The sequence below is a fragment of the Acipenser ruthenus genome, chromosome 51 (genome assembly GCF_902713425.1).
Source record: "Acipenser ruthenus chromosome 51, fAciRut3.2 maternal haplotype, whole genome shotgun sequence".
In the NCBI taxonomy this organism is placed as follows: Eukaryota; Metazoa; Chordata; class Actinopteri; order Acipenseriformes; family Acipenseridae; genus Acipenser; species Acipenser ruthenus.
Window position 1 is genome coordinate 7,711,769 of NC_081239.1, and position 13,027 is coordinate 7,724,795.

The window sequence follows — 13,027 nt, forward strand, 5'->3', positions numbered from 1 at the left end:
CCAGTGCTGAAAAAAAACAAAAAAAAAAAACAACTAAAATACAAAGTATTATATTAAAAAAGGACCAGATTTTCCTTTCTAAATTATTATATGTTCCTGATTTTGGTTTAGTAAACTTAAAGAAAGAAAACAATGCTATACAGTAGGATGCCAGTCTCAGAGTTTGCCAGATAGTTCCCAGGTATGAATTACGTGTTCTCTGTTGTCTTGCATAAATGAAATAAAACACAATTTATTTATTCATCGCTGTACACACTCTATTCTAATGTTTTACACGAGGAGCTACATCCCTAAACAATACATTCCTTTATATCTGTTGTCATTATTACAATACCGTCGTTCTTTTTTTCAATATACGAGGATTTTATATAAATGAAAAAAAGCAAAACATTTAACAATATATACAGTAGGCTACTGTACTACTATTGTATTTGAATATTTACATAGTGTGAAGAAGCAATGCCAGAAAATGTAAACATCCGATGGTCTTTATTAATAAAAAACGAGTTCACTTTATTATTATTTATTTCTTAGCAGACACTCTTATCCAGGACGACTTACAATTGTTACAAGATATCACATTATTTTTACAAAAAATTATAATTTTTTTTTTTACACATTATTTTTACATACAATTCCCCATTTATACAGTTGGGTTTTTACTGGAGCAATCTAGGTAAAGTACCTTGCTCAAGGGTACAGCAGCGGTGTCCCCACCTGGGATTGAACCCACGACCCTCCTGTCAAGAGTCCAGAGCCCTAACCACTACTCCACACTGCTGCCCTGATTATTTCAATATGAACACAAGTGAACTGAGTCCTGGGAAAACACGGAAGTGAACCACGAAAACGAGCCCCAGTTAATTTCCAAACGAACTCAGTACGTTTGTATACAAGGCAAGTGTGAACAGCTAGCACATTGATACATTGCTTCAAAGCAAACGAACCGGACTGAGGACGTTTGAAATGAACCCAGTGTGAATACACCCTAACTATCGTATTACATTTTTTTTTTCCTGGGTTGGGAAATAACATTAACGATTTAATAAAGGTAACAACAAGATAACACAATGTGAATCTCGGTGAGCAGAGTACAGTAGCTTGTAATTCCAGTCTGTAACTTTGTTTAAAAAATCATAGCCTTGGCTGTCGTAGACTCCATTTTACCCTTTGTTTCACTGGAGCAGACAGTCATGTGACATAAACCAGTGCGCTGACTGGATAGGATTGCTTTTGAGTTGTGAGGACGCTGTCAGGGGTGTTACACGGGGCAATCCTCGCGGGATTTGGTCACAAGCAACATAGCTGCTACTAGTAAACTGTCTAGACAGTTACTGCTAGAGCTGCTGACCCGCTTTAGAGATCAATTACTATTAATAATAAAAGTAATCGCAGAATCATTTTCATTCTCCCGTGATGCTAGTAAAATTCCAGACTTTTTCAAGACTTTCCTAACGGAGACGTGGTTTTTCAAGCATTTTCAAGCCCTGGAAATCAGTTTTGCATTTTTCCAGACTTCCAGACTAGTGTACGAACCCTGATTAATAGTCATAGCTCAGCTACATTTTCATTGGGAATTTGTCACCAAGTGCAAGGGATGAGACCGCTATGACCGCTATGACTTTCTGTACCCAAGATCCGTACACATGCCTGCTGCACTGCTATTACTCGAGGCACTTTACAAAAGCAACACAAACACAAGCATGGACAATGCACACTGCAAAGAGACACGTCACGCAATATTCACTCATTCATGTCATAATACAGTCATGCAACACTATCAGTTTTCATTCGTTTTTGAATCGTGATGTCTTTACAAGACACATCCTCCAGGCGGTTGCCCAGTAAGGACGCTGCAGTCTCGTCTCTGGGATGCTACATTAGGGGTCTGGATACTCATTCCCGTCAATTTATTTATTTTCAAGTTAATGAAGTTCAAATGTTAAATCCTGAAACTCATTTCCACACTGAGTTATTGATTTCTCCCAACTTGTCCATCAGATGAGGTGTGGAATAGTTTCCTTTCTGCATATTCTCGCTCCCAGGCACTGACTGCATTGACATTGAGTTAAACTGACAGCAGAGAAGCCTCTTGTGACGTGTTAGCGTCACCGCCCACTTTGACAGAGAGCAAGAGAGTTGATTTGCATTTTTACATTTTCAAATGCATGCTCTTAAGAGTGATTCACAAAACATACATGCTGAAAAAATGGACCGCAAAGGGTTAAGAGTGATACACAAAACAGTCTTTAAGGTTTCTCTCCTCTGTGAATTCGCTGGTGTTTTTGAACGGCTTGTTTAAGACGGAAACTCTTCCTACAGTCAGAGCAGCAACACAGTTTCTCTCCTGTGTGAACTCGCTGGTGTTTTTTTAGGCTTACTAACTGACTGAATCTCTTCCCACAGCAAGAGCAGTGATACGGTTTAGCTCCTGTGTGAGTTCGCTGGTGTGAAACAAGGCTGTCTGACCGACTGAAACTCTTCTCACAGTCAGAGCAGTGATAGGGTTTCTCTCCTGTGTGAGTTCGCTGGTGTCCTTTTAGCCTTCCTAACTGACTGAAACTCTTCCCACAGTCAGAGCAGTGATACGGTTTCTCTCCTGTGTGAGTTCGCTGGTGTGAAACAAGGCTGTTTGACTGTCTGAAACTCTTCCCACAGTCAAAACAGTGATACGGTTTCTCTCCTGTGTGAGTTCGCTGGTGTGAAACAAGGCTGTCTGACCGACTGAAATTCTTCCCACAGTCAGAACAGTGATACGGTTTCTCTCCTGTGTGAGTTCGCTGGTGTGAAACAAGGTGGTCTGACCGACTGAAACTCTTCCCACAGTCCGAGCAGTGATATGGTTTCTCTCCTGTGTGAGTTCGCTGGTGTGGAACAAGGCTGTCTGACCAACTGAAACTCTTCCCACAGTCAGAACAGTGATACGGTTTCTCTCCTGTGTGAGTTCGCTGGTGTCCTTTTAGGCTTCCTAACTGACTGAAACTCTTCCCACAGTCAGAGCAGTGATACGGTTTCTTTCCTGTGTGAGTTCGTTGGTGTCCTTTTAGGCTTCCTAACTGACTGAAACTCTTCCCACAGTCAGAACAGTGATACGGTTTCTCTCCTGTGTGAACTCGCTGGTGTTCTTTTAGGCTTCCTAACTGTCTGAAACTCTTCCCACAGTCAGAGCAGCGATACGGTTTCTCTCCTGTGTGAGTTCGCTGGTGTGAAACAAGGCTGCCTGACCGACTGAAATTCTTCCCACAGTCAGAACAGTGATACGGTTTCTCTCCTGTGTGAGTTCGCTGGTGTGAAACAAGGCTGTCTGACCGACTGAAACTCTTCCCACAGTCCGAGCAGTGATACGGTTTCTCTCCTGTGTGAGTTCGCTGGTGTAAAACAAGGCTGTTTGACTGACTGAAACTCTTCCCACAGTCAGAACAGTGATACGGTTTCTCTCCTGTGTGAATTCGCTGGTGTTGTTTTAGGTTTCTAAAATGATTGAAACTCTTCCCACAGTCAGAGCAGTGATACGGTTTCTCGCCTGTGTGAGTTCGTTGGGTTTTGTTTAAATGCCCTATCTGCATGAAACCTTTCCCACAGTCAGGATATTCTCCACCGCCTGCCCTCGCTTTAGCTGCTGGACTGGAACCTGGAAAACATGAACAGGAAAGAAAGTAAGAGGGGCTGCTTGTAGGCTTAAGGTTGGTTCATAATTCAGACTCCGACATAATTTGTGGTTGGAGTCGAGGGTCTCTGACCCTATGTGACAGGTCACACACACTCTTGCGACATGCGTCTTTTTTGGAAAGTCGTACAGCCTTTTCTCATGCGTCTGTAACCTGAAATCGCTTGTGGTCTGCGCCGGATGTATCACATTCATCTGCAGTGATGTATGAATCAACTCTTAGGGCATGTGCAGGGCCGGATTAACACATAGGCAAATTAGATATACAGATAAAACTTGACTTCACTGACGTTCGAACCGAGGCATGCATCTCAAAATCAAATTGTCCTGACGGGTGTTATGCAGATTTCTGTACCCCATAGAATTGTGTATCCCCTGTGCAGATGCAGTTTCTCAAAGATCGCTGGACGTGCACGCACGATATTTCTGTGCCCGAGCCCCACTGTGTTGTCAAGCACTGCCATGGAGTTCAACAACAGTGGAGGAGTGGATTAAAGCATATGAATTTCAGCTGTGGGGGCTTGCACTGGGTTACACCAGCTTAAAGTTAAAAACTTAGAGTAAGTAGCGGGGTTCCAAAAATATAGCGTTCCACATCCCCATGTGTTGCTACAACTGTTTAAATAACGTACCTGTCATTTCTTTTCAATGCTAACATCATGACAACTTTTTACACATAACTTTAAAGCATGTTTCAAAGGTCTTTTCAAAATGCCCACCCTAGTGCACTGATAGCGTCAGGATTATTGCCAACATTGTCAGGTAACACAGCAATAGTGATCCATGATGTGGTACGGAACAGAAAAAACAGAGCACGTAAGGTTTTTTGTTAGGGGTGGGAATTTCGAATAATAAGATATTCGAATATACCAAGAATGAGTTTCGACTCCTCAACCTCTAATTACTCATAACAGTGACAGGTCCTTAGAAAGAATTAGCAGCAACCACACATAGGGACGCTGTTGCAAAGTGGGTAAGTGAGTGCAGGTCAAGGCAATGCAGCAGTGCAGAAGAAAACAGACAGACAATTATATCGAGGTGCAAGGGTGTGTGTTGGTTTCACAATGTCCAGAGGCTGACGGCAATCAGCTGTAAATAATACTGTTGTAAAGCGATACAGTGGTGAGTATCACTTCGATTAGAATCCCCGGGTTTGAGCCGTAACAAAAAGTCCTGTTCTTTTAACACCCACACGTAACACAAAACACAGACACAGTTCTTTAGTGAGTGATTTTAGTGCTCGTGGTGCGTAATACAATTTGTTGTAGTGAGGGAAGTGCTGGTGTCCGGGTTTGATGCTGGCCTGTGGCTACAGCTCCGGATCGTGTTAGTAGTCTTAGAAACAAACAAACATACAAACAAACACAACACTCACGTTTTTTGTTAGGAGTGGGAATTTCGAATAATAAGATATTTGCAGGCGATCTGATTCAAACATTCAAAATCCTAAAAGGTATAGACAATGTCAACCCAGGGGACTTTTTTGACTTGAAAAAAGAAACAAGGACTAGGGGTCACAAATGGAGATTAGATAAAGGGACATTCAGAACAGAAAATAGGAGGCACCTTTTTACAGAGAATTGTGAGAGTCTGGAACCAACTCCCCAGTAAGGTTGTTGAAGCTGACAACCTGGGATCCTTCAAGAAGCTGCTTGATGAGATTCAGGGATCAATAAGCTACTAACAACCAAACGAGCAAGATGGGCTGAATGGCCTCCTCTCGTTTGTAAACTTTCTTACGTTCTTATGTTCTTATGCACAGGGCCTATGGAAAGTCTACACCCCCTTGAACTTTTTTTCACATTTTGTTGTGTCAGTGCCTCAGAGTTTCATGCATTTAAATGAGGATTTTTTCCACTTATCTACACACCACACTGTTAAGGGGAAAAAAAGTTTTTTTTATTGAGAAAAAGATGATATATTACAAATACAAAACTGGAAGATCATAATTGGATAAGTCACCAACCCCCTGAGTTAATACTTGGTGGAAGCACCTTTGGCAGCAATTACAGCTGTGAGTCTGTTGGGATAGGTCTCTACCAACTTTGCACACCTAGATTAGGCAATATTTGACCATTCTTCTTTACAAAACTGTTAAAGCTCTGTCAAGTTCCTTGGGGAGCGTTGATGGAAATTTTCAATTGGATTTAGGTCGGGGCTCTGACGGGGCAACTTGAGGACATTTACCTTTTTGTTCCTTAGCCACTCCAGTGTAGATTTGGCTGTGTGCTTTGGGTCGTTGTCATGCTGAACTTCTGTCTCAGTTTCAGGTTTCTTGCAGAGGGCAGCAGGTTTTCCTCAAGGACTTCACTGTACTTTGCTCCATTCATTTTCCCTTCAATCCTGACAAGTGCCCCAGTCCCTGTCGATGGGAAACATCCCCATAACATGATGCTGCCACCACCATGCTTCACAGTAGGGATGGTGTTCTTTGGGTGATGTGCTGTGTTGGGTTTGTGCCAAACATAACGCTTTGAATTTAGACCAAAAAGTTCCATTTTAGTTTTGTCAGACCACAAAACTTTTTGCCACATGGCTACAGAATCTCCTGAGTGTTTTTTTGCTTCAAATGGGATTCAAGGTGGGCTTTCTTGAGTAACGGCTTCCTTCTTCCCACCCTACCACACAGGCCAGATTTGTGGAGTGCTTGAGATATTGTTGTCACATGCACACTTTGACCAGTCTTGGCCATAAAAGCCTGTAGCTCTTGCAAAGTTGTCATTGGCCTCTTGGCAGCCTCTCTGATCAGTCTCCTTGCTCAGTCATCCAGTTTGGAGGGACGGCCTGATCTAGGCAGGGGCTTGGTGGTGCCATACACCTTCCACTTCTTAATAATCGTCTTGACCGTGCTCCAAGGGATATTCAAGGCCTTTGGTATTTTTTTTATACCCATCCCCTGATCTGTGCCTTTCAACAACTTTGTCCCAGAGTTCTTTTGAAAGCGCCTTGGTGCTCATGGTCTTTGCTTTGAAATGCACTACCCAGCAGAGGGAACCTACAGAAACTGCTGAATTTATCCTGAAATCACTACAATTTAACACAGGTGGAGGCCACTTAACTTGGTGTGTGATTTTGAAGGCTATTGGTTACACCTGAGCTAATTTAGGATTGCTATTACAAGCGGGGTGGACACTTATCCAAACAAGCTATTTCAGTTTTTATTTTTAATTAATTTTCTACAAATTTCTAGAATATTTCTTTCACTTGGAAGTTGTGGGGTAGGACGGCACTGTATATATATATATATATATATATATATATATATACACACAGTAGCAGCAAAGGTTTAGCATTGCGCGGGTAGTTTGCAGTGTAAATCTGAATGAAAGGTCACTTCTAAAGCCGTATCCACACGAAACAGAGCGACGCGAGCGAAAGCACCGAATGTTGGAAAGGATCCAGAAGACTGGAAATAAACACATGACCCAGCCCACGCATTCCTATTGGACAAACTAGAGATGGGCTGTCTTTACAAAACAGGGCTTGTTTTGATAAAAGGTTATCCTGACCTCTGGCAACTCCATTGTAAAATAATATATATACATGTTACTTAATACTAAAGTATTTTAAAGTGCAACATTATTATTATTATTATTATTATTATTATTATTATTGTTAAGCACTACATTATCACCATCTTTATCATTATTATTATGTTGTTGTTGTTAAGCACTACATCTTGATTATTATTATCATTATTATTATTATTATTATTATCAGTGTTATTATGTGCCGTTCTGCAAATCTATTTTTTGCTACGCTTCTTCATAAACGCTGTTGAAGACTGTGACACATCAGATCATGTGTTTGAGTCATCTCTGACTTAATTTACTTGTGAATGATTATATTTTCTATGCATTCAGACATTCTATCAGTAAACTAAAAACACGTATCCCCGAATTTGACATGAAGTGTTGTGTTCAGATAAAAGTGTTAACATCCTCACCCCATGGATGGGACGTGTTTTGAGGCGTGTGTTTGACGTGTGCCAAGGGTGTTAACCTTACTTCAGATTGGTCAGCTTCATTCCAGTTGCGCAATGAAAAAAAAAAAAAAACAGAAACAAGTTCTATTTTAGCGACGCAGAATTTTCTCAAAGCGACGTCGCTCGCATCACTCGCTGCTGGTGTGGATGCTCCCATTTGACTGCAATGACTTCTAAATGATTTGCTTGTGTTGCTCGCGTTCCGTGTGGATATGGCTTAATAAACAAAAAGCCTTTTTTCAGTCGAGACGCCTCACATCCCCACTGCGCACAGTAAAAGATGCACTGCTTGCTTGTTGTTTCAGCCGAGACGCCTCACATCCCCACTGCACACAGTAAAAGATGCACTGCTTGCTTGTTTCAGTCGAGACGCCTCACATCCCCACTGCACACAGTAAAAGATGCACTGCTTGCTTGTTTCAGGCGAGACGCCTCACATCTCCACTGCACACAGTAAAAGATGCACTGCTTGCTTGTCTCAGTCGAGACGCCTCACATCCCCACTGCACACAGTAAAAGATGCACTGCTTGCTTGTCTCAGTCGAGACGCCTCACATCTCCACTGCGCACAGTAAAAGATGCACTGCTTGCTTGTTTCAGTCGAGACGCCTCACATCTCCACTGCACACAGTAAAAGATGCACTGCTTGCTTGTTTTTTGCCACATTCTGTGTTTTCTTCTAAAGTAGCAGATGGGTGCTGGCATTTTAGATGATTGAGAATGTACTTGTTGATTTACAATATGAAATGCTTGTGCTGCAGAGATTACATTGCACGATGATCTCGTTTAACTTTTTTCAAAATACTTCCAAGCACTGCATTTTTTTTTAAAGATGCTATTTTCACTGCTCATGTACTCCCTTAGCCAATAGCAGAGCTAGGTAAGAGCCCCGCCTCCTGTCAGTTATCAGTGAGGTGACAATTGTAGTGGCTGATCACTTTTAACTTGCTCCTCTGTCAAAATACCATGCCAAGCTTTTTCGGGTGTAGTTCGCTCATTTTTCCATTTGTTTTAGAAATTAACGAGTACTCGAAACTTGATCACACTGTTTCGAGTAGTAATTTCATTTAGAATACTTGATTATTCAGACTCACCCCTGTTTTATGGATCTCTCTTCCTGCAGTGATTTAGAGCACAGATCTCAAACCTCAGTGCACTAGAGCAGACATTTCTAAAAGAGCTTTGCAACAGACTAAAGTCATGTGTTAAAAGTTGTCAGGAAGTGAAGAATGAAAAGAAATGACAGGTACGTTATTTAAGCAGTTGTAGCAACACGTGGGGACGTGGAACGCTATATTTTTCACATACTCTTTATAGCCTTTATTTTATGTGTAAAAGCAAAGTCAGTAAAGACTAACGCTGGTGAAACTGAGCCCTGGGATCAAAATCTGCCCTCAGAGTTCTCCTGTAATGTTTCAGGTCTATTTCCTCTAAAACACCCTACAATTATGTATTTTTCAATAGCATTACGTTTAGGGGTGTTAATCATTCAAAGTTTAAACGGTTAAACATTAGCAAAGAGTCAAATGTTTTTAATTTTGCTGAATTGTTTAAACTTTGTCAAATGTGCAGTTCAAATATTAAGAAGAAGAGCGTGTCTGCAAATAATGGCTACTCAGAGTTTTCTTTCATTGTCCATTTCCTACCTTTGTCACGTGACATCATTGTCACTGGATATTCACCTCGCAATTTCCAGCATGCTTTTGCTCTCATGACTATCAATGTTGTCTTCGGGAGATCTAAATAACCGAAGCCCTGTCTGGGCACATTGTGATATAAAGGGAGACTGTGCTCTGCAGAGCTTAGTTACAGCAGCAGCACAGGAACAATGTTAAAATATATGAAAATATATCTACTGGTGCTGGATCTAGTGAGGAGGAGGTGGAGCCCAGGCAAATAACAATGCAAGTGCATGGCTGGTAGTGCAGGAAACGTGATAAAACTCGGGCTGAAAACACAATACCATGGTTGATTACTGAGACGATCGCAACTGATTCAACAAGTTCATGTGTTTTGTTGATCCAGATTTTTAGTCTTGCTGGTTTGCATTAAATCCTTGAGTGTGAGTGTGCTGCTTTGTGTGCTGGTACGGCAGATCAGCGCGTTGCTAGGATACACACTTCAAGCCTTTACATTCGTCTTGGAGAAGACAAATCACAAGCAGGCCTACTGGATGCACGGCTTCTTCATTTAAAAATTAAGAAAAACACTTTCTTTTATCTATTAAATCTACCAATTACCTTTTGTTTCAAAGCATGTTGTGTTTGGATTATATGGCAATATTATAGAAAAATAAGCTGAATTTAGTCCAATTGTTACATTAGTCACGGTTTGTGAGATTAATTCAAACGCTTTGCTTTTGGACATAAAATGTGAACAGTATTGAAAAGCCATAGTTCAGAAATTACTTGTGTTAAATACAGTATTTTAAATTATTATTACAATGTTAATCTGATGCAGACGCACGCATATTCTTTTCAGTTGTTAAATGTAAGTCCTTTGTATTTTTTGTTTTTTATATAATTGAAGTGTTCTCATTTGAATGCAAGTCGTGCCTTTTTGTTTAACTATTATGCACACACTGTTTTAGTTATTAGAGCGTCTGTTAAAAAAAACTAACGTTTGTTTATTTTGAAAAATAAAACCTCAATGCATGGATAATCATTGATAAGCTGAGGTAAAGCACTGAAAAATCAGAAGACATTTTTACAGACATATAGGCTATGCGATAATTTATAGAAAGCTATTTATTTAAAAAGATAAAGCACTCTCAATGTTTTTACTTGAACGTTTAAAGTATATATTTGTAGAAGTCTAAAAGTCTAAAATAAATGAAACGGAATCTAGCACCCATAATGAAATCACACATGTACAATAATATCCCTCTATTTAGACACTGAACATTTCTAATGTTATATACAGTACTTTAGTTCTTCTCCCCTTGGTATAATCGGGTAGGAGTGCCAGTGTGAAAGGGGCTTATATCTGTATCTTAAGATCACCAGTAGTGAGTCCTATCCTGAACTGGTGTGAGTGGTACAGGAAAAACAAATAGCTAGTAATGTAACCCACATGCTCCTTCCCTCCCTCTCTGCCACACTATCACGCAATCTAGAATGACAATGTCACAGCTACTGGGAGTCACTCACCTGCTAGACTGCATTCTGAATGTGACTGCTCGTCTTCCTTTCCACCTCCTTGCATGCTGTTGGGAGAGCCTTCCTCTCCAGCACCTTGCTCTCTCACGCAGATTCTCTCCAGCTCAGGGATGTTTGGTTTGAAGTCCTCGGATTCTTCCTTCCCTGGTTCCATGTGGTCAAACTCTACTTCAGAGGGCTCCTGTTTAATATGGTTAATTTCCAGCACCTCTTCTTGTTTCACAGGAAGGGGTTCTTCTGTCTGAGAGATCTCCAATTCACTGTGCTCAGCTTTAACCTCAGAGACCTGTGGCTGACTGCTGTCACACTGCATCTCACAGAGCTCCTGTTTAATGGGAAGGGAAGCCAACCCAGCGACCTCCGCTCTAAAGGGGACAAGTTCAGGTTCAGAGAACTCCTCTTTAATCTGGACAGATTCCATCTCCACACTGTCCATGGCAGCACACGGGATTCTGCTTAGTAGCAGCTGAAAAAGAAATGCATTTATTTAAATATAGTGCTACTAAGGCCATTCAAGGGACCGAGAAAACCTGGCTTTAATAGCAGGGCTGGCTTTACTATTGAAGGGGCACAGAATTTCTTGTAATACGTTTATAATACCAGAGGATTGTATCTGTCTAATCTCAAGAATGATGGATGAAAGTTACTATAGTTCTCTTTTCATTAAATAAGTATGTTTGGTGTTTTATAATACATTTTCTGAAAGACCGATCAGCAAGGAGTCATTTTGTCCTCAAACCTGGTTGTTAGGAGCTTATTGTTCCTTTTAGGAGGCTGAGTGGTCAGTGGTTAAATAAACAGGCTTGTAACCAGGAGGTCCCCGGTTCAAATCCCAGCTCAGCCACTGACTCATTGTGTGACCCTGAGCAAGCCACTTCACCTCCTTGTGCTCCGTCTTTCAGGTGAGACGTTGTTGTAAGTGACTCTGTAGCTGATACAGAGCTCACACACCGCTTTGTGATGGTGGACCACTATGAAAGGCGCTATATAACACTAAAGATTATTACTATTATTATTATTATTATTATTAGAATCTGTTTCTTGAAGGATCCCAGGGTGTCGCTTCAACAACGTTACTGGGGAGTTGGCTCCAGACTCTCACAATTTTCTGTGTAAAAAAGTGCCTCCTATTTTCTCTTCCAAATAGCCCTTTATCTAATCTCCACACACATACATAATGTAATGAGATGTAAGAGAGTAATAAGAATAAAAAATAAATAAATCCCTAGAGAATTGTGTTTATTTATTACCTTAAAATAAGTACTACATACATAAACAGTGTGTTGTCGTGGCAATTGGTGATCAAAGAAATAATAAAGTAAAATAAAACAAAATAAAATCATTAAATAATAAGGTCATCGCCTTACAGTGATGACTTTGAAGTCATAATGCATGGCAAGTGTTATTAGGGAATGCTGTGTCGCGTTTTCAAGCGCGTCACTGAGCTGCGCTGCGAGGTTTGGAGACGCGCTTCTCTACAAGCGGCGTGTGACGTCAGAAAGACAGCAGCCACGAGCAGCCGGCGCGCGCTCCGGGTAACAGAACGAAACCCGTATTGACCCGCGAGACGCTTTCAGAACAATGAGAATCTGTCTGGAAACCCGCGAAGCTGTCAGCCCTGAAACACACAGACTGTGAATGAGAGGATGAGAATAAAAACAAACGCGCTGACACAGACACGCCGCTTCACAAATACAACACACACACACACACAAAAACAACGCGCTCCTACCACACTACAACCCGGACCTTTCAAAATAATACAATATAACAGCGCTCTGTAGTTTATAAACACATTGTAGAGCTCCATGCAGACTCTCTCACCTCCTCTCTGCTCTCCCTCAGTGTCTGAACGGATAAAACAACGCGCTCCTACCACACTACAACCCGGACCTTTCAAAATAATACAATATAACAGCGCTCTGTAGTTTATAAACACATTGTAGAGCTCCATGCAGACTCTCTCACCTCCTCTCTGCTCTCCCTCAGTGTCTGAACGGATAAAACAACGCGCTCCTACCACACTACAACCCGGACCTTTCAAAATAATACAATATAACAGCGCTCTGTAGTTTATAAACACATTGTAGAGCTCCATGCAGACTCTCTCACCTCCTCTCTGCTCTCCCTCAGTGTCTGAACGGATAAAACAACGCGCTCCTACCACACTACAACCCGGACCTTTCAAAATAATACAATATAACAGCGCTCTGTAGT

The 13,027-nt window shown here is 41.3% G+C and overlaps 1 protein-coding gene across 1 annotated transcript; it reads right to left on the reverse strand.

The window, feature by feature from the left end:
• Positions 1-519: 519 nt before the first annotated feature.
• On the reverse strand, positions 520-12,713 carry LOC131722736 (zinc finger protein 883-like). Its single transcript, XM_059015762.1, has 3 exons — positions 12,635-12,713; positions 10,802-11,276; positions 520-3,631 (listed from the first exon to the last, which is right to left on the reverse strand). The coding sequence occupies exons 2-3, from the start codon at positions 11,244-11,246 to the stop codon at positions 2,250-2,252; spliced, it is 1,827 nt and encodes a 608-aa protein (XP_058871745.1). The 5' UTR covers positions 11,247-11,276; positions 12,635-12,713; the 3' UTR covers positions 520-2,249.
• Between the last annotated feature and the right edge of the window lie 314 nt (positions 12,714-13,027).

What these genes read in the sequence shown, in the direction of transcription:
- LOC131722736 (XM_059015762.1), bottom strand. Translation starts at nt 11,246, where the DNA reads ATGGACAGTGTGGAGATGGAATCTGTCCAGATTAAAGAGGAGTTCTCT. An exon ending in TTCAGAATGCAGTCTAGCAG is followed by an intron (nt 3,632 to 10,801) that starts GTGAGTGACTCC and finishes CATGTTTTCCAG; the next exon opens with GTTCCAGTCCAGCAGCTAAA.